The sequence below is a fragment of the Cyrtonyx montezumae genome, unplaced genomic scaffold (assembly GCF_038088225.1).
Source record: "Cyrtonyx montezumae isolate F1298 unplaced genomic scaffold, pur_monq_1.0 scaffold_13, whole genome shotgun sequence".
In the NCBI taxonomy this organism is placed as follows: Eukaryota; Metazoa; Chordata; class Aves; order Galliformes; family Odontophoridae; genus Cyrtonyx; species Cyrtonyx montezumae.
This window is the reverse complement of record NW_027071859.1, coordinates 26,625,428-26,652,453: the sequence shown is the minus strand read 5'-3', so window position 1 is coordinate 26,652,453 and position 27,026 is coordinate 26,625,428. Positions and strand designations below refer to the sequence as shown.

The window sequence follows — 27,026 nt, the reverse complement described above, 5'->3', positions numbered from 1 at the left end:
ATCATGACTATTTACTTTTATCCAGAAATGTAATGAATTTATGCTAATTAATACTGTATTTATGGTTACAGAGCTTCTTACCTCAATGTTGGCAAAATGAGTTCTAAGTTTTTGTACAGCACTGCTCCAAGTACAAATACAGTTGATTCATCTAGTTCTAAAAAGAGTAAGGAAAAAAGATTTTTAAATTCTCTTTTGCAAGCCTTGGTCAACATAAGAAAAACACTCCAGAATATCATTTAATCTTTCCAGTAAAAATTATTTTAAATAAACTACCATAAATTTGAATTATATCCTAGAATCCTTTCATAAAGATGTTTAACTGTCAGAAATATATCAAGATTTAAACACTGAAAATCACATTTTCAAAAATCTGTCTCTGCGAACTCACATCCGTGCTAGTTCATCTACTGTTCTAATGAAGCAGCCTCAAAGACTGCCTTTAGCATTCAATGTGTAGGAAGTAAATTTTCTGCACTGCAATGGCATTTGTAAGTTGCACCTGAAGCCGGGGTAATTTGTCTGCTAATCATTATCTGGTAAAAGTTATGTCATCTGTTGGAATAGGCCACTCTGCAGGGATGGAACAGCAGTAAGAGGTTCAGAATTGGTGCGTTTCAGGCCACTACAGGTACAATCCAGTCTCTTGGATATCTTTAGCACTGTTTGTTTGGGATACAGAAAATAAATTCCACACTTTCCTTCTGGAATAAGATCTCTTTTAAAAGGTTTTCCATATTATGCAGCAGTCATACAAGACAAAGACCCTGAGCTGCCTTGTTAAAACAAAATTAACATGCTGAAATGCTTCTTTACCTGTTGACATAGGGGTGAATATAGTTTTTGGAATAACAACCCTATCTTCTGAATTCCGTGCCCAATCAACCATTCCTTTTCTTCCTTTCATGGGGAAATTGATGTCTGTTAGAACAGATGCAGCAGGAAGCTTCTGAATGCTAGCCACTAGCAAGAGAAATCACAAAATCATAAAATTGTATTTCATACTTGAAAGCATCAAATAGATAAAAGTACAGCCATAAAAAAATATTTAATATTTCAAGTAAAGTAGGAATTTGTAGGACATTAACCACCACTGAAAGTGACATCTTCAGTTTATTATGGATTAATTATAATAGAATCATGTGATTTGTACAGGATCCTTAAAGGTCATCTAGACCAACTCCCCTGCAATGAACACGGACAGCCACAGCAAGATCAGGTTATTCAGAGCCCCCTCCAGCCTGACCTTGAATGTCTCCAGGGATGGGGTATCTACCACTTCTCTGAGCAACCTGTGTCACAACCCTTACTGCAAAAAAACATTTTCCTTATATCCAAACTAAAACTCCCCTATCGTCATTTGAAACCATTTCCCCTTGTTCTGCTGCATCAGATCCTGTTAGAGTCTGTCCACTTCTTTCTTATAGCCTCTCTTTAGATATTGAAAGGGTGCACTCAGGTCTCCCTGACATAATGGCGTTGCTTTGATCCTATCACTTGCCAGCCAGATTCTCCTCTTAACAGAGAGGATTAAATGTACTAGCTCATACTCTGAAAATCACATTAGGACATAGTTGTATCTGCAGAGTAAATTCTAAAATGATTAAATGTGACAGTAAACGGAGGAGGATGCTGTAAATTGCTTTGGGAAACATATCTTCTAGATGCGGGATAATGAAGCAATAACAGAGCCTTTATCCCCTATACAGGCACAATTTAAAGATAGACCCATTAAAGAGAAACATGTATACAAAGACCTCATTGTTTCCACACAAATGAGAATAACACAGGAAAGCACTTGTTATTTTCCCTTGGAAGAATAATACCCTTTCTGAATTCTTAGTTATATTTAAAAAAAAAAAAAAATCCAAACCTTCCAAACATTACTATGATATTTGTAACAGATATGGAAAGGCAGAAGAGAGAGGTACTAAATCATATAATAGGCAATTTGCAATTTTATTTACTTATTCTCCTTTTCCTTCTATTTTCTAACTCAACTATTATCTGGAAATCAGTTTTAGCTTTGCTGTGAAATCTAAGTATAGATTCCATGGCAACACTGCCTGTGTCTAGCAAGAATCCAACTACTTTTAAGGAACTGACAGGGCCACAAGAGTCTACTCAGACTACTATACTCAGAGAGACAACAAACACCTTTGGAGACCTAGCCTTTTTCTTAATGTAAACCATGTTGATAGTCATTTCCTGTGCAATGTTCATACTAATCAATTTATGACAGTTGGAAGAGCTTGGACATCGTAACTGTACTTTGATCTTTGTAATGATTTTTTCTCTCAGGATTACACAAGGGGGATTAACCATAAAGCCAAAGAGGACAACGATAAAAGCAAGCAGAAGAGGAAAATTAAAGTAAAAAACCATTAGGTGTCTCATCAGTGAATTTTACTTAAGAGGAAAACATAATTCATATCTAAGAAAGGAGAAAAATTAAGATGTTAACAAATGTATTTCCTGATAACTGACTCAGTTTCAAATTAGGCTGGTTATGCATTATGGAATACCATCAGTGAGGCGGTACTTGAAACTATTTCAGGCTTTCCATTATAAAAACTATCATCAGAGCTTTAAAACACTAGGTACAGCCCCTGTTGGGCTGAAATTGGCAAATACATTCCCTGCTCTCAAGGGATACTTAGTCTTCTGAAATTTCAGATGCTGTGTGAAGGGAGAAGAGTTCAGGTGTTTCCATCTTACTGAGGCATAAAACGGATTGCATGTTCTCACACACAACCAATGGATATACAGAATATATTAACACTGTAAAAATAGATTTTTTTCCATGGTTCCTCAAATATAATAAGAAAATTATTTTACACATAAATAGAATTAAATTCACAGTTGTTGAGCATTCAAAATTAAATAAAGCCTATATTGGACAATATATATAAATAATATTCGCACACTTTCTCTGTATCTTTACCTATCTGGGTATCTAATTAGCTAGTAAAGCCTCAATATTTCATTCACATTTCAGTCGGCAGTTCTCTTTACTGAATTAGAAAAATCAATGTTATTCGGTAGAATTCACTCTGTGCAACAGAAAACGACTTTAGAACTGGATAAATGGTGAGGATTCAAGATGGTACCTCTCTGGACTCTGTCTACTTATTTTTAATAGGTACATTCATTACGGTGCCTAAGCACTACTCAGAACCAAAAAGACCAAAATATTTGTTATTAGTTAAAGTGATAAACATGAAACTTAAGTATTTGACTTATAACTCCTATGACAATATATTTAATGTTTCATTAAGTTTCATTGAGCTGTTTTCTTACTGTGAACAGAAGAAAAGTGTTTTTATTTTCACAGAGGATACCACCATAATATTTTGGACACTTTGGCTTTTTTGTGTAGTTCTGTACAGAGATTGTACATAGCACACAAAACAATAATCGAAACTGATTTACCAAAACCCTTGCTCCACATCCTGCAAAGACTACCTTGAAAGATCCACATAAGATTATTAGGTCATTCTTTAGACACTAAGAACAAAAACACAGATGATTCTGAAAGATCTAAGTTCAGCTCCATAGAAAGTGTTCACATATGAAAATCATCATATTATCATAGAATTCAGCCATATTCCAAATGCAGCTTCCTCCTATCTCCACAAGGAAAACAAAAATTGGTGTTTTAACAGTACAATCATTTTACTATTCACTGTTAATACTTGCTCTAAGATGAATGTGGCTATTCGTAGCTGACCAACATGTTACACAAAGAGAACAAAAGCACATTTAGATTTGAAAATTTGAATAAGACTAGGGAAAATTTAAATTTATTTTTGAGCAGTGGGAAAAAATTGTGTCCTTATGGGAAAATGAATGCTTCCTGAAATACTCAGTTATTCAGAAAAATGTTTTAAACATCGTAGAAGGCTGTATTTCATTAACTGAAAGTCAATTTTGTCTTTGAGGAGTGATATACTGAGGAAGATGAAGACATGAACAGCCAGAGACTCAGAATCACATCCAAGGTAGTCTGCGTATCCAAAAGTTCTTTACCATTTTTCATTTCTTAGTATTACACTGTACTCATGCTACTAAGACTTAAGTCTCCCTTAGCAACTCCTGCATATCAGAAGTCACTTTGCATTGTAAAGAAAGACTCAGCATAAAGCCAGGCAGAAGACAGAGGTTAATGTAGGAGATAGAATTGACAGGTAAGCTGATGAGTTTTAATGTTACAGACATAAAGGTTAGTAACAGAGTGATGGCAAGTGGACTAGGCCAGCTGAAGCATTATTTTACATCAATTGTGCAGGGAGAGTGATTGAAAAATTCTTGGTTTACACACAAAGTTGCAAGAAAAAAAAAGTAAGTCCTGTGATTCTAGCAGATGACAAGGGAAAAGAGAATGAGATTGAAGACAATGCTAAAGTAAGTGGGCTCAGAAGGTGGGAAGAATAATGAAGCTGTCATCAGAGACTGAAGAACAGTTGAAAAAAGGGAGATCATAAAAATGTTTACCTATTGTGTTTACTGATTATTAGACATACACTAAGCCCGCTTAGTATATGTGGAGATGACACTACAAAAGACAAGGGATCAGTCGGGATAGGGACAGTAGATATGAAGATGATTAGCAAGTAATCCACAAAAATACTTTCACAGTATTACATTGTTTGGAGATATGAAGAACAGTGGTAGAATGATTGCTTCCAGAAACAGCAAAATGAAGCAAAAGAAAGATGGCCACTGTCTAACATCTAGGGAAAGGACAACCAAATCCTAATTCATTCAGAGATATAGAAAAATGTGAACTAACTTACATAGGATGTTGAAAGGTAATATGATGCGATTTATTGTGCAGGGAGTTCAATTTGATGTATAAAAGTCAAATAAAAAGAAACTGAACAAAAGCACATGCGTTAATACTTGTGTTTAATCACAGCTTTTTGTAACAGACTGGACATAGAGTTTATTTAGCTTCAACAGATGTTTTTTAATCATATAAAATGAAATCATATAAAATAAAATAAAATGAGATATAAATATAAACATATTGAAATTGAGAGAATTGTACATTCTTCTGACATAGAGTATCAGAGAATTAATTTCATGGAAGTGGCTGTTGAATCCTAAAAAGGTAAAACCTTAAAAGCCACATCCAGCAAAAGAGTATATAAAGAATGTTTGCAGATGGCTCTTGTCCTACAGCATTAGCTCCAATATTACGTAACTTTGTGTTGCTTGGATCCAGACCCTAATTTCCTCTTTAACTGGTAACTTCTGTCACCATTCTCAGTTTAATATATATACTACAGCTTGGCAAGAAAAGAGAGGCACATAATAACCCTTTTTATAGTGTTGCAATTCTTTTCTCTGTACTAAGGAGCGTGAGGTTAACTGAAGAACATCTTCAAATCTGATCTGTCACATGGCCACATATCTACTGAATACCCAAATCTTGTTATGTTCTCCAGAAACAAAATGCACTATATATTTCTTCAGATTGTAAAAAGAAATGGCCAAGAAAGGAGGTGCTTTATCAGGAATATTAGTAACAATCCTCCCCCCCAAAAAAAAGCACATTTACTTGAAAAGATTGCCCACACAACATATTATTATCTTAAAAATAATGTAACAAATCTAGTAATAAATACAAATAATGAGGATAATAAAGGTGCCTCTCTGATTAAAGTTACAATAGATGATATATCCCAACAACTGTACCATATTCATTGTGAGACAGACTTGAAAGCAACAGAAGACTAGAAAAAATATAAAATATGTAGCATAGCTTCAAGATGTGAATATGCTAAGGTGTAAAATGATAAAGGATCAATTAGGTCTTGGAGAACTTGAACAGTAAATACCCAGATTGAATCACCTAGGATAAGACTCAAATGGAATTGGGATAATGGGATAATGACTCCAAATTTCAGTAAGAAGATACTGATGACAGCTTGGATTTGTCAAAACATATCTGAACAGAAAATTCACTGGGCACGTGCAAAGCTCCCCATATGCTTTCTCAGAAGTGTTCCAATCCGAACACCAATACTTTTTCTTAAAACACTTTAGATCCATTCATATTAAGAAATTAGAGTAGTAGGTGAGATACTGTCATTATTTTATGATTTTTTGTTATTGGTATTCTACATCATAACATCATGTAGTGCATTGGGAGTTGAAGAGTTAATGCTCTAGTCCCATGGATCATCAATAGTTCCGGGTATACCTGCCTCAGAAGAGAACTATGTACCCCAGAAAACTTTGCATTGCTTCGCATTTTTCCATTTTCCACTCAGAGGGAAAGATAAAACTGTTTACACATCACAAGACACTGCTTCTTTTACCTTGTGGCTTGACTCAGCAGTGTGAGCCCCCTAGCCAGCTCACCTTCAGTGTCAGAGTAAGGTCTTCAGTTTCGGACACTCTCATTCTATTTGAGATATTAGCCTCAATTCCAATTATATTGTATTATCTTCCATTCTGATATCTTATTTACTAAATTAGTTTTCCTCTTCGTTGCCACTGTTTTGTTTTAGGCCCGTCTCCCTGTCCTTTCCCTCTTCCCCTTCCCCAGGGCATGGGCCTCCTCACCCCATTCATCACAGAACTGGGCCAAAACAGTCTGTGTACTGTTGACAGATACTTACAAAGCTCAAGCCCATACCTGTGATTACTAGTAGGAATGATTCCTTCCTCATATGCATCTTCAGTTGCTTTCATTTTTAAACCTGTTAAAGTCTGAGTGAAAACTGCCAGTCTAACACTGTCCTTTACAGTACAATTTCTGTATACTTACAAGTACTGTCCTTTACAGTCTAATATTTTGAGCACTCAAATTCAGAAGATCTGCATGCATCCATGTAGCCTGTGCCAGTGAGGCATCCCTGCTATCTTCTGTCTTGCCTCATAGATCAACACCTTCTTGCTTATCCCTGAGCAACTGAAAAACAGGTGCTACAACACCTACCCAGTAAGTGCCTTCAACAAAGGCTTAAAGAAAGGCTTAGGCTTTTATTTAACCTGAAATAGACCCAGTGAAGAAAGACATGTCTTCCATATCTCAGTTTAATGTTAGAGCCATGAATGTAGCCCTCCTCACAGGAATTTATAACTAGGTTTTTACTTTGTGGAGGCAAGTCTAGTTCATCTTGAATATTCTCTATGGAGAAGATAAAGCAGATTAAGAATTGCTTAAGGGATTGTAAAAAGCAGTCCTAGGGCACTATGAAATGTAATCATTGGGACAATGCACACATGCTTTATTTAGCTTTTTTACATCATGCACAGCACAATGAAAAATCAGTACCTCTGTGGGACATATAGACACTATTCAATATAAGTAGTAAGTAATTCTAATTAGACCAGGTTGATTTACTCGTTCACACTGTTGAATTCTAAATTAACTTTAATAACTCAGGAGAAATATCTCAGAGTTATGATGGTCATTTCAATAAAACAACTGTGCAATGAGGAGATGCTTTAAAAAACTTATAACTAGAAAATTGGGCCTATAAAGAATGACAGAACCTGGTTATTAAAAGCTGCTATAATGTCACTACAGCACGTGGAGGTTGTGCTCAGTTCATGATTTATCTCTGGTCATCTCTAGAATCCTGTTTCTTTTCTCTTGAAAGAAAAGGCTTACCATACTTATCTTATTTGAGGAAGGAGGAATAAAAACAATCCAAACATCTAACTGAAGAATGAAAACCAACTGCTAACCAATAGTGAACCAGAAAATTGAATTAAATGATACAGCATCACTGTTTTCTTTGTCAGAATTACAATGCCTTATATATCCTGTAAATTTTTGGTGCACTTGAGAAAGATAGCATTGTCTGAATTGCCTTCTAATGGTTTTATAATTTATCTGACATTATATAGATATTGTGTAGTAAGCTTTAATGACATTTTATGAATACTGGGTCAAGCATCACCTGTGACTGAGTATGTCAAATGCAAGCTCAGTACTTAAGTTAATAACAAAATCTGGTCAAAATACCTAATGCAAGATACAACATAATATTTTCCCTACAAAAGATTCTAGTTCTTAAAAAAATCTGTTTTGTTTCAGAATGACTTTTCAGTTGGCCTTATGGTACCATCAGCTTTGATTTTACATGTAATAAGAATTACCATATCAGTCTCTACAGATTCTTTCTATGATAAATAGAAAAACATTTTTTCTGGTTTACCTGAGACACAACAGATGCTGTCAAATGGAGTCATCAATAAGCCTCTGTGGTATTGAAATCCCTAATGATGGATACTTAGCTCTGCAACATTTCCATGACTAACATATACACCTGATATAACTCCACTATCTCTTTAGCACTAAATCCTATTGGCAACCTATTTTCTGATAGTTATTCTAAAACAAATTGTTTTCCATTGCCACTGTTGCTCCTTTATTTTGTTGTGCCAGTGTGTTTATGAAATACATCTTCAGAATAGGAGTCCCTCAAGCTGAAACTATACAGCTTTGCCTAAACATGCCTTATTTCCTGGATAACTGTAGAATGATAACATCCCGCTCTACAACATACCCTACTTCAGAAAACACAATTACATCCATGACACAAAGCTGAAAGGAAGAGTTTACTCCAGACTGTTTGCTCATAATATCTGAGAAGATATCACAGTGAATCCACTTGAAATGCATTATCATTAGCATGAAGTGTGTAAATACAGTGCAGGGATAAAATTGTTATACTTTTTTTGAACTGTCTCTACTGGACTACCCAACAGCAGGAATTAATCGCCTGTACTTGAAAACTCTACTACAAAGGATGGCTGAGCAAACACACCAAAGAAGCTATTACTTTACTGAAATCTACCATTATTTTCTTTCCAAAGCACTCTATACTTTTAGCCTTGCAGGGATGTTTCAGCAGCAAACAATAAACTTCTGAGCCCAGTTTTGCAGTTACTGCCATGCCATATTTGGGATTGCTGTCAGTATCCATAATGCTGTAATGGAGTGGAAAGCAACACGATAATAATGGAGTAGAAAACTCTTTGGCTACAGCAAATGCACCACACACAGATGGTGAAATGAAGGAAAACAGCTGCTTACCTCTGAAAGACCTCAGACATGCAGGAATTCCCAGCAAAAGATACACCTCCACTGCCAACCCTTAATGAGGTCTGGGAAAAGGGATGGATCCTGGCTATATCCTTTCCAGTCACTCAGGTACATTGCATGCACCTGAGCTCCCCTGGGATGGCCCTTCATTCCCATCGGGTGCTCGATCACTGGTTCAGGCAATGACATAGCATTTCTGCTGGAGTATCTATCTCCACATTCTAATCTAGGATGTGGCCATGAAAAAAAACCACGTTGTCTTCTAACAGTAATTGACTATTTAAGAATTTTAATCCACATTCAAAGTGGCTTTCCTAATACAAATCATTCACTGGAGAAATGTACAGTCAGAAAGTGTTTTATTTTGCCCTTTTTTCCACCATAGCATGATTACAGTATTATTGCCCAGTCACCAGTATTTTACAGAATGCTGAAAATAAAATTGCCCTTCCTTTAGTTATTTTTCCTCTCAGTTCTATATAGTTTTTACAGTGCTATTGCCAAAATAGAGTATTTTCAATGTACTAAATGGGTTTTCTGTCCCTAATCCCAAAACATCTAAATAGTGCTTTATTGGAAAACAAACTAACTGCACTCTGGTGGTAAACATTCATAAAAAGTCTCTGAATTGAACCAAACAGGGACAAAGTTTACTGGTCAGTGTAAGAATAATCACTTATTCGATAGTATTTCAAAGCAATAACTTTTTGCAGAAGTGAAGATACAGGGAATGTAATCTGGACCTATGAACTGTGGCTACTGTATGAATCTTAATAATTCAGACATTAGAGTTCTACAGGTGTATTATTTATTGCAAAGGGACATTTGAATAGTAATGATGCATTTCCCAAATGTGCTTTATGTCATCATTCAGCAGATGAAACTGTCTGTGCATGTGTTAAGACAACACAGTCATTGAACTGCTTGGAGCAAGAAATTAGTTGAACACAGAAGGACTCTTTTTTTCCAGACCATACACCAACATTCACAAAAATAATAAAACAGGAAGTGATGAGAATTTAGCATAAGAAAATAATGAAGTAAAAATGTTTAAGTGAAATAACTAGTTCAACACAATACTTGCTTTCTTCAAAAGAATGGAAATGTCTACAAGACAGAAGAGGGGGATGGAAGCCCTTAAACAAAACTTCAAGTTTTTTTAATAACTAATTCCTTGGGCTTTTTAATGATGACCTGATATATCCAGTTTCTGTTTGTGAAATTTTTATGTTATAACTTCTTTCATTTTTTTATTCTTTTTCCCACAGATAAAAATCAGCTTGGTCTCACTTCATTAAACTGGGAACAAACATGTCTCACTGGAAGAGGAATTTGACCTTGTTTTTCTTATATTCTTTTAAAAAACTCTATTCTCCAAAATCAGGATAATTTTCTCCTTTATTCCAGTCCTCAGTATAGTAGATTGTGACTTAGACTAAACTTGATCAAAATGAAAAAAAATCCACACACACACAAAAAAAATACTACTACTATGTGAAACTTTTTCAATATAAAAGATTAGAAGGTCTATAGGAACACTAAATCTACTTTAGTAGTTCTTATTACTTAGAGTCTCAAGCACACTGGTCATGTAAGACACAAAATGGTGGTTTGGCAATTGAGCATCTCTTATCCTGTCAGCCATCCTGCAGTAATTGCCCACCAGATCTAGGAGGTAACATAACTTTATTTAAACTACTTTAATGGAAGGTTTGGCTTTGTTCTGTTGAAACACATGAAAAAGATTGGAATCTTTAAAAATAAATAAATAAAATAAAATAAAATAAAATAAAATAAAATAAAATAATAAAATAAAATGCAGGTTGAACATTTCTATTTCATGCCAAATTACAGAGAGACTTTCAACATTGTCATGAATGTTGATGGAACAGGTTAATGTGAGTACAGAGAATGCTTGGCAACAGTTAAAATTCTGGATCCAGCAGCTGGCAGTATCAATAGAAAATATATCAATAGGGAAAAAAGTCCATGAAAAAATTTGTATGAGTAGACATAGATGCTTTGAAACCATATATTAAAAAAGCTCATTAACAAATACACTGTTAAACAACTTAAACTTTTTTTTAAATGAAGACTATAAAATACTCTTACAAAGAACTTTTAAGAAATAATGACCAAATTGCTGAATGTTTACTTGATGCCTTATTCTCAAAGCTTTAGCAGAAAATTCATAAAAGCATGCTTCAAGTCTTTACAAAGAACAAAAACAAACATTTTCATCAAAGAAAATGAAAAACAGCATAAACATAAACACTTGAAGCTCTTCTTAGCTCTGGTGTTGTATACCTCTCCTGAGCATATGAACTAGTGCCATGTATTAATTCCTACTTACAGTAGGATTCTTATGCACAGTCATTTTTAGATTACAAGAGTTTTTGATATCTATAATTTTTGTTTCTGTAAATGATTTCTAAACACAACCAGGAATGTTAAATAGATAATGCAGCATAAAATCACAAGTCATCTTTTCCAGTAGCGGAACTATTCATCCAAGAAACAGGTATAAGATCCATCTGGCAAAGTTAAATGACAATCATTTTGCAGAAATTAACTTTTCTTTGTGCATTGTTGACTGTGAATAGAGACCATTATTTTACATTGCCTAGACAGTGATGTAATTTTCAAAGCTAAATAAGCATTAAAATCATTCATTGTATGCTTCTGCAATGACAGTATAAGATAACTTAAAGGCAAAATGAGACATTCCCTTTAATCTTTATGAACATATTGTACCCTCTTGAGGTAAATATTAAAAAAGAGGGGATAAATATGCTGTATTTCTGAAAAATGTTTCCCTCAGAGGCAGAAAAGCCTTGTATGTGCAGATGCAGCAGCTTATATGATTGTTAATTCCTGAAAATCCAATCATCATGATGACTGTCCCACACTTTCTTACCCTTTGGCAAGCTGGTCTTTTCTCATTCCACTACTATATTGGAGTCAAGATTTTGGTGCAAATACAGGGTGGAAGTATGTTTCACCAATGAGTGTCATTTATACACATATAGATACAGTCCAAAGTATTTCTTGATCTCATACCTTTGAGATGAGCTCATAATCTAACATGATGCTCTACAAAAGGACCAGAGACAGCATTTGAAAGATTTTCTGGACAAGTTAGTACGTTAGTACACTATTTTCCCTTAGATACTTTTGAACTTTACTCCTTCCAGGAAACTTACTTGTTGAATAATGGAATGGAGCCATAAGATTTTAATAACAATGTATTTAAAAAAAAAGTTGTATAATTAACACTGCAGTTAACTAACATAATACTAAAAGTGCAAAAACTTACAGTGTTAAGAAATATATCCTCCTCACCCTTCCCCCCCAAAAAATAAAAATCACTAATGAACTTACATTCATATCAAAAGAAAAAATATCTTCTTATAAGAACACTTCCAAACTATACCTTAAAAAATGGGCAAAGGAATGCTGCCTATGGCCAATTACATGCCTCCATATACGTGGAGGGTTGGTTAGAGCAAACAAAGAAAACCAAACAACAACAAAACCAAACTATTTGGCATCACTGCAGTGCAGTCTAAGTATTTGTGCTCCTTATTCAGAACCATTCAAGTATAGAATCACAGAACTGTCCTATGTACTTTGAGTAAGTCAAAGTCAGCCTTCCATGGCAAATGCATTTGAACGTGTTATGAGAAAAATATATATATATTTAACAGAGTTCCTGCCAAAGTTTTACAATGTGGAAAAAAGAAATATTCATACAGCAGACCAAAACTCTAGTTTACATCTTAAACTTTCTAAGTATACCTAACAAAAGATTTTCTGTCTCTACCTTGAGTACTGATTTGACTGCTAGCTCTGTTATCCAATTTGATTTTAATGGATTAGCAGAAATAGTTGTAGGCTCATATACATAAGTCCCAACTATTCATAATAGAAAACAAACAAACAAACAAACAAACAAAAACACGATCAGAAATATAATTAATCAGAATTATATCTGTATACTTATGCATGTCTTTGAAGTTTGATCTCAACAATTACTTATAATTTCACCGTTGAAATAATTATTGAGCATAAAAATACTTCAGACATTAAAAATCCACTAACACCCTCGTGAAACTGAAATGAAAACTGATAAATGCTTAAAAAATTTAAAAGTTACTTTAAGCTATGCAGTTTGGAAGCAGTAGATTTGTATTATTTGGTGTTATAACCTACAGTAATGACAGAGGAAATCATGTAGTTTTTCAACACAGTAGGTTGTCTCGCATTTGATGGAAGTTCTTTCCCTTCTTTTTAAATAAACTTAGATATTTCATTTCTCAGGAAACACTGAAGTGCACTTGTAAAAACAGGTTTGTCATAAAACAACTGATTCATCTAGAAAACAGCAGTTTTTAAGTGTCCAAGTAAAAAGGGGCCTATAAATGGAATGATTCAGAAAAGCGTGCAGGGGGTAGCAAATTAGGAATAATACCTTAATCTAAAATACATATACTCATATGGTGTAAAAAGTTATTTACACAAATGTGCTGAAGATAATTCTGCTCCAGGCACTCAAAATTATCCGATTCAAGCCTGGATGTCTCATTTTTTAGTTTCCATTCGCTCTACAGTGTATTACTTAATACAAATATTACAAGTATTACACTCTTACTCAATGTAAGTATTGCTTACATTGGTGTGTATTTTTCTAATTATTCAAAAGCAAGGCAAAAATCTGACGAGAATTGAAATGCTCCAAGAATTAAGGGGATTTTGTGTTTTATCACTATCAGAAAAGTATTTCATTGCAAATGATACAAGACCAACTTTTTTTGCTTGTAAAAATTTGTTATTGGAAAAAAATATATATGTTAATGATTTTAGATGTTTTTACACATAAGCTATGATACAATACAAAAAATGTTTCCTATTCACTTTCTTAACAATAATAAATGTGCAGTCCATTGAGTAGTTCTTTAAAAGATTTAATGTTTCTTAACTTTTGCTTCCGAGAAATATGGTGTATTGTAGAATAATGGATAGAAGGAGGACAGAGATCAGAAATAACTGCTGATATTATGTGTACTATACTGTTCTGATTTAGTTGTCCCACTCCTGTGATGGCAAAATCCAGATCTAGAAAACAGCATAGAAGGTATCAATATGACAAAAGGTTTATCTTCTGATAGTCTGACCTCTTACCCACAGTGAGACTAGATTTTAATGATAAGTGAAGCATAACTTCTGAACACTTCTTTTTTAACCTGAAAATTAGTAGATTTTTAACTTGAATGGGCAGACTTCTTCAAAAATCCTTCACAATCTAATTCACATTTTAGAAATGGAAGAATAACTTTTCTACAGAAAGTTACAATTGCTTTGCTATTTTTAATGGCTTTTGAGGATTTATTTGATTTGTTTCTGAATACACATTAGCCCCATTCTTTTATATACAGCAGCCTGAGGAGTTGCATACCTTCTTTTGCTTCAGAAAAATGTATTTACTTCCACTAATCTCCAGGGCACTCTTTCACTCTCTGATGCTGACAATGATCCTCTCCACTTTGATTTTGAAATATGCCTGAATAAAGTTTCATATGAATGCTGATTCTGCTCTTCTTAAATTGTTAAATTGTTATGGAAAAATAAATAATCACCATCTTTTTCCATTGATGTCCCAATATTTTATGTGATGAGAGATACATAGATACTTTGGAATTTTCATTGTTATTTGTCTGATAGGTCCAGTTTTCTTTCAACTGGGAACAAATATTGAAATTTTATCAGCGGAAATTTTATCAACTGGAATTATCTACTTTAAAATTCACAATACTGTGCTTTAGTACTGCAAAGCCCAGAACAAACAGTAATTTCATTACAAAGTAAGTGTATGCATAAATTATTAAAATAGGTGTTTCCTGACTGAAAAACAATTAAACATTTTATTTACTACACTGTTCAAATTAATAGAAATGTTCTTGCCTTCTTCTTTTTTATTTAACACACTGGAGAAGAGCTTCATGTGTTAAGAGCAATTCAGATGTGGCATATCCTAAGCCAGTACAATATTTATGGTATATAAATCTAAGGATCTTAAGTGCTGCTTTGAAGATATACATCACTAACACGAATTACAAATAAGATTAGGAGACTAAGCAGATTCCATTATGTTAAGTAAAGTAAATTATAATAAGTAAATGAACCGTATAATATGGAGTATACAAGAGAGTAAGAACAAGTTCTGCAGCTTACAAGACCTAAAAGCTTCACCTTAAGGAAAGGGTGAATGAACCCACAGTAACAGACAGAAATAGAGCTTACCCATTTTTTCTAGGATTCTCAGAGCTTGGCAGGTGTACCATTACTAGCAAGTAACAGCTAGAGGAGGTACATGTTCTGCAAGCTCCTTGCGTTTCTACATATCTCTATAACTGGAAAATGTTAAGATACATTGCATAAGCCTGCAAAATTATGAAACAATTAGGGATAAATTTCACAGATATGAATATGAAATGATTAATCAAGGGTTGAACAAGAAACTATGCAAACAGAAGACTATGCATAAAAATAATAATTAAAATAATTTTCCTCCTTATGGTATCTGAGACTCTCTATAAAGGCACAAATCAGACTTTATCCTATACAAATATTTATAAAGCATATATAAGCAACTCAACATGAAATCATAAATAAAAAATTCTGATAAGTTAATTACTATACTGTATCAGACTACTAATTAGAGTACCAGTGTCACAGACTGATTTTTACATGAAAGCAAGGATTTTTTTTTTATAGCATATAACTAGCTGCATTCTCCACTGAAATATTGACTTGTTTTTATGCTATTCCTCTTAAGAATTATATCTCATTATCATTCAGAATTAAATGTGATAATTATTTAAAGTCTCTGCTTTTCTATTTTTTTTTCTGTGAGCAAGATTAAACAGAGATGTCAGTCTAGCCTTTCTTTTCATTCACTACATGTGTTCTTTTTAACAATCTGTTCTCAAAAATCTATTCTTTTAAATCGTGCCTCTCTGAACCTCTGTGTATTCACAGGTTTTATTTACTCACAAAATAGCACTCCTTTTTCTTTACTGAATCATTCAGACCTAAGCTAGTCACAAGTTTTTCTCTAGCCAGTGGGAAGAGTGTATAGAAGGCATCTCATGCCCTTACATTAGGTACCCATCTGGAATGGTATGAATTTCTCTCCTGAGCAGCAGACTGTTCCAACTATAGTTTAAAGTGGCTTTAAAAACTCTGATTCTTCAAGTACATGAGTCCCAATGAGTTTCAGCTAAAAGGGGCTGATGGCTACTGAAAATGAAAACAAGCTGGTTTTTTTTCCTCTGATCTCTGATTAAGAATGAACATGGGATTTTACTGAGTGTTTAGATTCCTACATCATGTGTGGTTTGAAATACTGTTCCTTAGATGCTCTGTCAACACTGAATTTAATCTATCAGCAGATATTCTCCAGAGACCTTAAGTTTTCCCATCTTTGACAAGACTAAATAACTTTGTGATATCTGCATATTTTAGAACAGAACTGATTAATCAAAATCAGTATTCATAAAATTAACATCAACAAAGGTAGCCTTTCTCACACTGAAAATGCTGTTTATTTTCTGTCAGTTCCAAGTAGCATCCATGACAACCTACATTCACTTCAAGACTATAAACTGTTTTCACTAACATCTTTGAAGATCTGTAAACTTCATTATTTATTTATTTTTGTCAAGAGAGACTCTTTTAACCACTTTTTAGCTGCTACTCTCAAAGAAATTCAGTTGACAAGAGGAAAAACTTCCTTTTCAAAAGAACTCTCATCTGTCATAGAAATACATGTCTCCTAATACTGTTCCATACTTCCAAATCCTCCATTCCCTCTGCACCAGTAAAGACACTTTTGCTTGTGGGACTCCAATCTTGCAGTCTAGCATGGTTGGGTTTTTTTTTCCTATTTTTTTTTTTTAATTTAAAAATGAACAGCTTTCAACACCATTTTAGTCACCTTTTAGCACTTCAGAACTTCAGTGGGTCTCAAAATTAGCTAAAGCCCTAAGGCAGATCTGCTTAGGAATTTAGCTCTTCAAAAAGAGTCTATTATAAGCCAGGATTTATTCTTCAAACTGAAATCAGAAACATACCATTTAAAACTGAGAAAACTGAAAGCAATTGGTTAAAATGGGACAGTAATACATTTTAATTTTTTTTTTCCCACTGAATATTGTATCTTTTCAGGTGACTGTGCTTCCAGCTGATTCAGAGAACCTGAATGGTAGCAAAAGCTCCTATTTTTCACGCTTCTTTTTTCTGTGCCTGCTCAGATGGTTCTAAGGAGGAAGAAGAGACATAACAGAACAGCATCCTCCTATCAAAGGATTTTATTTCACTTAAGTATTTCTTAAAGGAACATAATATAGAACTGAGAGAACACCATAAATACCATCTGTACAGTCCATGCACAACCAATGCAAGTTGTTGCTTTTAAGTTTGCTAGGCTTTTCTTAGCATTTTCTGTATCCCTGAGAAAAGAGCTAACAAAATGGTCCTAGCTTTATTGACATGCATTCTACTTGGCTGTGATGCCTAAATCAACCCAAAGTGGAGTTACTGCATCATCTGGATTGGAATCAGTCTCCAAGGTTTACTTAGGAAGCAATGAAAAATTGAAGTTAAGAACCATCACGTTGAAAAGTTTAACAGGAATATGGTAGCTGTCCCTACAGCCCTCTTAGCTGCTTCCTGATGCACAGTAATGTGACTCAGTGTTGCCTGACATTTACAGAGGTCACTCCAAAAGTAATGTCTCCTATTTACTTCCATGGAAACTACAACAGCTGCAAAAAGCCAATTCTCAGATACAGAATTCCATTTTTCAACATAGTCACCACCATTAGCTATGCATTTTCACCAACAATGAGAGAGAGCCTGCATGCCAGTCTTATAAAAATCTGTACCAGTGGAAGTGACCCACTGTTTCACAGTATTTCACAATCCACTACCTCACTGCACTCACATCCACTTTTTGTCTGCATAAATGTTCAGCAAGAACTGATGAATGTCAGTGAGTGCAATTTTTTCCCACATGAAGGAATTCAATGATACAACTTTGCTTCATGCACACTTTCCTATCCAACACCATTTTGTCAGACTTCCCCTCTGCTGCCATCTGTCACACAGCAATACAATTTAACAGAACATTGGCAAGAAGGTTAAGCTTCTACTGCCATGACACCACCATCAGCTTCCAATGTTGTGGGCCAACATAATACAATAGGAGGCATTGTTTTCAGAGCGCTTCTCATAGTTAAGGTAAGTCACCACTTCCCTTGTGACACAGACTATGTGCAATGAACAGTCATTAAAATACGGCTGTTGTGGATAAATTTTTAAGCCACCAGTTTATGTGTCTTGAAAGAAAGAAAAACACTCCATCTAAATGATGTCAGGAAATTAGCATATCTGTCAAACACAATCAGATGCTCAAATTACACATGGACCATTAAAGTGACATTCAATTAGAAATGAACACGTAAAATGTTATCAGTATAAAAAAAACAAAAGTCTACAACTCTGTGAAAATTGCTACAGAACTGGATGTTTGGTTTTGGTTGTTTTTTTTTTTTTCTGACAAGAAACAACAGTTAATGTTTAGTACTGAACCTTTTTCTCATATATATGAACTGTAAGGTAGTACTATAATGAAAATCTGGTAAATGATATGTAAGTTATCTGAAGATGCTGAAGATTATTTTGGTAAATATGGTGAATAACCACAGAATAATTGTTGGATAGTTCTGATTGAAGACAAATATACATTAGAACAGGACTGCACTGAATATATTTGCTTATTTAAATGACAAGTTTGTTATTACAAATTACAAACGAGAATTCACACATTTTTAAACCCTTTTTGGCACAGCAAAATTAAGGCTAAGAGAAAACAACAGCAACCATATATGTCACTTGTCTCAGCTGAGATCAACAAACATTCCCTAGGTTTGTGCTACAGTCAGTCAAACAGTCATGTGGACCTCCTGAGAATAACTACAGAAAAGCTCAACCATTCCAGGTACATCCCCTACTGATAACCTTCAGTTCCCATCTCAAGCATTTGGTCAATGAATTGCACATCAGTTACCCTGTCCTTTTTCAATGGACTGAGCAAGGAGTAATGTGGAGGAGGAGATAAATACACTTTAAGAAGTACTAGGCAGTCAGAATAAGCCTATAAATCCATTTCACTTTTCTTTATCTTCCATCAAAGGACGATGAAGAATTATGTAGCTAAGAGCTAAGAGCAAACATACTCCTGAATGACTAAAAATATCTGATATGTGGGAAGAGCGAAAATAATCAAAAGAAAAACTGTGAAGATTAAGCAGCTATATAGACTAGCCAGTGCTCAGCATCACTTCTAATTCAAATGGAAAGTTGTTGCTGATCCACATGTGAAACCGCAAATATATAGAGATATAGATTATTTGAATGCATATTCTTAAACACTTTCAATGTGTATTTTTAAATATTTGTCAGAGGACAAACAGATCAGAATGCAATAGAACATATCAAGTAGCAGGGACAGTGCTCTTTAAATAAACTTGTCCTATTTTATCATAAAATGCCATGAAACAAGTGTTTTAAGACAGATACTGTCTTTTCTTTATAAATATGTGCTGAGTCTAGCATAATGAGGGACTGACACTGGAAGAATCTTTAAGTAGTACCACAGTGCAAACAGTAAACAACAGCAATAATAAATCACTTGGTAAAAGCAAAAGCTTCCCACATTTCCTCTTGAAAAGTTTTAAGCATTTTGAGATTGGCAGAGTTGTTTTTTTAGTGAGTTCTTTGACATCTCTACAAAATGAGGCTGGTGTTTACAGTTCTGTCAGTCCAAATATAAACTGGACAAAAATCATAAATATTTATTATTTTTGTACAGAAAGTGAGATTTTCAATAAGGGAATTCCAACTGTTTCCTTCCTTCATTTCAATGGCCTTATTTTCTGAATATTCCTTCCAATTTGCTGAAGAACTCACTGACATATTAATCCATGAATGTGACCAGGAGTTTCTCTATCAGACAATCATGGCAAACGAACAATTAGAAAACCTCATGGAACTGAATGTGTATTAAGTCTATGGAGCTGGATGACATGCATGCCAAGGTCTTGAAATAGCTGACTAATGTAGTTGCCAAGCTGCTCTCCATCATATTTGAAAAGTCATGTCTGTCAGGTCCCCAGCTACTGAAAAAGGGAAAATTCATTCCCATTTTTAAGAAAAGGAGAAAGGAAGACCCAGGCAACTGCAGACCAGTGAGCCTCACCTTCATGCCTGTGAAAATTACAGAACAGATTCTCTGGGAACACAAAGTAAGGTGTATCTGAGATGAGGAAGTGATGACAGTTATCATGGCTTCACTAATCTCATGGTTATCTGTGATAAAGTAATGGCTTCAGTGGACAAGGGAAGGGCAACTGATGTTATCCATCTGGACTTGTGCAAGGCCATTGGCATAGCCCCATACCACAACCTCTGACTTGGAGAGATGGGGGTTTGAAGGGTGGATAATGAACTAGTCGGAGGATTGTAGCCAGGGAGTTGTAGTCAATGGCTCTATATCCAGGTGGAACCCAGTAACAAGTGACTACTCTTGGGACAAGTATGCTTTAACATCTTTATCAATGAAATAGACAATGGGATTGCGTGCACTCTCAGCAAGTTTGTATGTGACACCATTGGTCCCTTCCAACTCAAGACATTCTATGATACTATAACTCTACAATTCCGTGATTCTATATGACTAACTGATCACCTAACTTTTTCTTGGTATTAGAACATTGCAGATGTAGAAGGTTAATTCAATGATGAAAAGACTAAGCAGATGAGAAATACTTAGAAAAAAAAGCTATTCAATCTCATTTTTGTTCATTTTTAACAGAATACTGAGATATCTCAGGAGCATTTATGGCAACTATTGAGTGGAATTCATTTGCTAAGAATCTTCGTATTTGATGTTTGCTATTATCTAATTATGTTGCCTGGCAACTCCACAGTGCTGGAAACAAAATTCTAAATCTAACACACAAAGAAAAACTGGCATAAGAAACTAAAAGCTTAATTATTTTGAGAAATAATACACTTTGTTTTTATCTTTAATTATTGCTTCTCTGTCTATGCTGATTATTTTCACATCCAAACATGTGCAAAGACATGGGAGAGTATAATATTAAAGATAATGTCAACAAAATTAATGTGTCTCAAGCCATTAAGTATTTCATTATTGTCTTAATTAGCAGGAATTTCTAAGTACCATTTGAGTCACTGTTTATTCTGGGAAGGCTGCAGCATAAAGCTATGGTTCATAGCTTTTTTATGATAATTTTTTGAATTTTATTTCATCTAAAAATGTTCTCCGATTTTGAGGTAGAATTATAAAGACAAACGACGTGTATAGTGTACCAACTGAATTAAACCAGAACATATAACCAAGCAACAGAGATAATCACAAGGAGGAGGAAGAGCCCAGTCTGTATTGTAATAGAAACAGCAACTCTAAAGTACATACTTGCAATTTCTGATTTTCAATATGTCATAAATATCATAGAAGAAATTCCTATTTCTTACCTACATTTCCAGTCATTAGGTATGAATTCTGAAAGTCCATCATTCCCATTCCAACAATGTGTATAAAATCTTCAATCACCTGCATTAACTCCACCGAGCCTGGATAAATCTAACAAAGGAAGGTCAGATATTCTGTAACTGTAGTATCAAAATCTCTACAGCAAATAAAATCTTAATTCAATCCAATGGAATATGAGATTTAGCAGACTAATTCTCTTGCCATTTTTTAATACCTAACATTTTGTGTGATTGTAGAGCAAGCAACCAGTTTTGCCATTAGATCCTAAAGTGAACAGACACTATTTCCCATAGGGCTATACAATCTATTCAATATTTTCTGTAAGTCATTATACAACAAACAAACAATGCACTTATACAACAAACAAACAGTGCATTATTGAACATTACTCTCACTATTGGTTAAGGCATTTCATATCCTAGAATAGCTGAGATGTATTTGTTTTTTCCTTCTCCTGGAAGATATCTTTAATATCTTCAAAAATAGCAATATGAACAGATGAATCTTACGCTGTCCTCTGCACCATGATAACCCTTGCATGCTCTACTCAGTATGTAAGTAATATAATTTGTTACCAGTAATGCAAATGTTTTGCTGATGTGGAATAGCTGAATCATAGATTATCTGAAGTTGGAAAGGGACTCTGGAGATCATCTAGTTCAACTATCTACTCAGAGAAGGATCAGTTCCAGCAGGTTGCCTGGACAATGACAAGTTGCACTTTATATATCCAAGGGTGCAGACTCTGAGCCTGTCTGTGCAACATTCAATTGCAGTCATTCATATAGGGAAAGGGTCTTTCTTATATTTTAAATGAAATTTGATAAATTGTAATTTGTGTTGGTTGCTCTTTGGCAGGTGACTGGTGTCTTATCACTGAGAAGAGATTGTCTCAGGCTTTTTTACTCCCTTCACAATAAATCTATAAAACTGATAGGATTCCCACCAAGCATTTTTTTTTTCCGAGCAAAATGCCAGCTCTTTCAGCCTCCATGGTATATAATCTAGTATCCTAAACACCTTCATGGCTCTATGTTGACCTCATTCCATTATGCTCATGCCTTGAACTGGGAAGCCCAAAACTGGATGCAGTAAACTAAAATAAGTTGTGTTTGCATTGTTAGTTTATCAATATTACTTTCAAAATGGTAATGACAAGAACATTTCGCAAAAATATTATTTCTTTTCAAAGCTATAAGCTACCACAATAGCAAAATAATTAAAAAAAGCCTATATTCAACAATAGCAAATAATCAAAACAGTTTCTATATATAAAAACAGTTATTAACAAACAAAAAATACAGCTCGTATCACATGCGTAAAATTCATTTTTGGTGGTTATGATTTTTCTTATGATCAGGATAATTTTTAGTAATGTAGTTTTTTGCAATAGAAAAAGAATGGATGACCTGTTCACAGTGCTTTTTTCTTTCTATCAGTGAGATGTCCAAATTTCAGTTTATGAGTGACATTCAACCTACTCTTTCTATTACTAGGAGGACAGATTAAAAAAAAAAAAAAAGCCTATCCTGACTATAAATTCCTGCATGGTGTACTCCATCTTCATCTTGCTTTACCTGTCTAGATCTGTAGCTGTGTGGTTCAGGATACTGAGTTGTTTCACATGTACTGTTTTCTACATGGATCTTTTACAAAAGGTAGGGCAGCACTATTGTTTTTGTGAAAAAACGTGTCATGGCATTTATGATCCCAACACTGTAAATGCTGCTTCAAGTGAAGCAGTATTCCAAACGATGAGCTAGTGAGTTAGTCTAACAAACTCTTCTTTTCTTTTTTTTGCATCTGTCACATTCACAGCACACACAGTACCAGATAATAAATTAAGACAGAATTTTATTAAAAAGATATAGTATTCCTAGTTCTTTTACAAGACTTTTAATAGTAATAACTTCAGCAGAAACTGTTGAACAGTGTAAAAGAGGTACTCTTCGTTTTGATATATCTGAAGTACTGACTAATCAATAGGATGCTAACAGATGGTGATGAATAATATGCAGAAAAGCTCCTGAGTATTGAAACGGAAGTGTAAATTTACTGTGGATGTGAAGTGGTTTCCTGTGTGCAGCACTTAATAAAAGCCAAGTATTAAAGTGAGTACTGCTTATCTGCTTGCTATGTAACCTGTAATTAGCAGTATCAACTGCTGACAAATCTAGAAAAAAATGACGTGTTGAGGCATTGAGGCTGTACACTTTGTAGCAAGTCAGCAATATACTGACAAGGAATAAGATTATTAAGATTTTCTTTCTAGCAAAATCCAGAAAACACTGAAAAAGATCAGGCTAACAGAAATTGTGGAGTTCAAGGAAATCATGCAAAAAAAAAAGTTGGTTAGACTACCACTTTGTTTGCAACGTTGCATTAAAATAAATAAATAAATAAAAACGACAATTTTTAATGAGTAAATGATGTTTGATACAGATTTCCCTCGCAGCACATTAGAACGTGCACGTTTGATACCATGATTTTGACTAAATGAGTCTTGGAATAGAATGTAAAATTTCAAACAATGTTGCTTCTACTTTAAAATCTAGCTCTATTTAACCATAACTTTTCAGTGTTTTGTCCCAAATATGATAGGAAATCTTTTTATTTTACTTTTATTCTTATTTTTATTTTTATTCTTACTTTTATTTTTACTTTTTTAATAGGAAAGTGGGTGTTTTTTCCTCCAATAATGTAGAAAAAAAAATTTTGGAAGTATATAGGTTTATTTAGTTGTGCAGTCGACTCTTTATAGTCATTATGAAGAGCTGTTTGCTTCAAGAGCTCATTTGAAACTGCTTGTTTAACTACCCAAGTGATGTGACATCCCTAAGTACTGTAGCTCAAAAGTCTATGATTTAATGAATTCCCCAGCTTTGTCACCAGTCAGCTATGGCTTCACTACTGCTCCTGTGTTCAGCTAAAGTCTCTGCTTGTTTGGGTTCCTTTCTGCCTGCTAGTACTGTACTCATGTCTATGAAACAATGAATTACTAGACAAATGGAGCTATGATTGGGCAGAAATAATTTATCACGATTTTCAGCATTTCCTCCTGTCATTCCTTGATCTTGGTAGGTCAGAAAGTGGACATGGCATGGGCAAAGACTGGAGGCGGAAGAAGACAAGGTTAATAACTTAAGGAGTGTCACTTAGGCTAAAATAGTTGCTTACTATCAGCTTTCTAATCTTGGTGCTTTCTGCTTATGGAAACTGCCTACACGCATTTGATTTTGCTGCTTCCATCAGTAAGTAAAATGAGATACTTTGTCTATTTTTATATCTGGATCTTACATAGAGGTAAAAAAACCGAACCAAACCAAAACAAAAACCACCAAAAAAGGTTGGAAGGTACCTCTGAAGGCCATCTGGTCCATCTCCTCTGCAATGATCAGGGACACACACCACAGATAGATCAGGTAGCTCAGGGCCTGATTCAGCCTGGCCTTGAAAGCCTTCAGGGATGGGACATCCACCGCACCTCTAAGCAACCTGTTCCAATGCCTCAACACTCTTTTTTCCTTATATCTAACTTAAATCTACCCTCATCTATGTCCAAAGCAATGTTTGTATCATTAGCAAAACCCTATGATCTTCCCTTACTACTAAGGTAGTCATTATAAAGATGACTACCTCCATCTACTCTGAATCCCTCCATTGTTTGTATCTGTACTTCTCTGTTTATCTCCATTCACACTGTTCCTTGTGTCAGAATAAGTTTGATAGTTCTATGGTCCTGTTCACAAATATAAACAGTTCTGTATTGTTCTTTGTATAAACGTGTAAGAAACATGGTACCTTCAAAGTAAAGAAATGACTTTTAAAGTTAATTTTAAATTCTATTTTAATTATAAAGTTAATATTTACTTAGCATAATGCTAAACTTGTCTATTTTATAAAACACTATCATAATATAGATCTTATTCCAAAATTGGTCTCTCTTAGGGATCACATCTGATCTCTTAAATACAAATTTAGAAAAAGTCTACTGTTAAATTTCTATAAGTACTTTGGTGGTGTTATAAGAATTCTTTAGATGAGTTTTGATGTGTTCTGTATAATAGAGGCATGATTATAGCTAGCCTTTACAAGCATTTTTTGGCTTTCATATATACTTCATTACAGCATGAAAAGACAAAACATAATTAATAATACTATGGAATGAAATGAAAATCTCTTTATCCAGAGAAGCTTCTTACATTTTTAATGTAATTTTAGTCTGAGGAAGTAGACAATAGGGACTTTTGGAAAAGTGTCAGTTATTTTCAAAATACTGTCTCATTTAGGATTTCCTTCTACTTAGAGCAAAGTACATGTTTAACACCAGTTTTTAAAATTGTATATTACCTTTATCTTGACTTACTGAAGTAAACTGCTGCTTCTGGTTAAGAAATACAATAAATATACAGCCTGCCTGTAATTTTTTAAATTGATGAGTTACAAAAGGCACATCTTACCTGTTGTGCATCTTCCCATTTCTCTTTATTTTCTTCATCTAAGAGGTTACTAATGATTTGAAAGAAGTTCTGTAAAGTGAATTAAATAACAGACAAATTACTTTCAATGACATAATTGTATCCTTACGTCAATATCAAGAAAGATTTCCTTTTTCTATTACAAATGCATTTCTGCAGCCTATTTTCTGTCAAAGAAAGAAACGACAATTAAGTATTAGACTGACAAAAAGATACACATTTTAGAGTTAATTGTTCATTTCTGGCTGTTCCATTATGTTCCACACTACTGCTTTATATAAAATAATACCCCTTTTAAATTTCCTCAACTTCTATATGTGATGGTATTTCATTTTCAAAGCGATCTCCGTCCAGAAAATAGACTACTACATGTTTTTCGAAGTACATTAAGAAAACAATTTGCCCAAAATTACCATTTTCTATTCAAAACAAGAAAATGATCCCTAATGAGCAGAAACAGTGGATACAGGGGGGTTTCATTGCCAAATACTGTCTGAAATCAGATGTATCTTATTTTTTGCCTCTGTTTTGACAGAAAGAGAATAATTAAATTCTGTTCTTTGACCTTAAAGTGTCACTTTCTGTTTCTGATTGTTCTATTGATTTCACTGTAATTTAGCAAAACAAAAATAAAAACGATAAATCACACATTTTAAATCATTTTCTTTTCAAATACTTATCATTTCAAGTACTTATGCAAAACTTTTCTTTCTAATATTATTGGTTCTTTCTCAATTTTTTGTCATTTTCTTCATCTTTAAAAACAAAGGATTTGTGCAGACTGTTCTTCTCAGCTCTGTTTCTTGCAGACTGTCAAATTTGGCTATAACGTGCCAATTAT

The 27,026-nt window shown here is 34.2% G+C and overlaps 1 protein-coding gene across 1 annotated transcript in view; it reads right to left on the bottom strand.

Moving 5' to 3' along the window:
• The window catches only part of ADGRB3 (adhesion G protein-coupled receptor B3), a 425,805-nt gene that overhangs the window by 178,889 nt on the left and 219,890 nt on the right, over positions 1-27,026 (bottom strand). Inside the window, exons 11-14 of the mRNA XM_065730890.1 lie at positions 26,168-26,236; positions 21,689-21,797; positions 817-963; positions 82-157 (exon numbers count right to left, since the gene is read on the bottom strand). Coding sequence (XP_065586962.1) covers positions 82-157; positions 817-963; positions 21,689-21,797; positions 26,168-26,236 — 401 coding nt within the window. The remainder of the gene's footprint in view (positions 1-81; positions 158-816; positions 964-21,688; positions 21,798-26,167; positions 26,237-27,026) is intronic.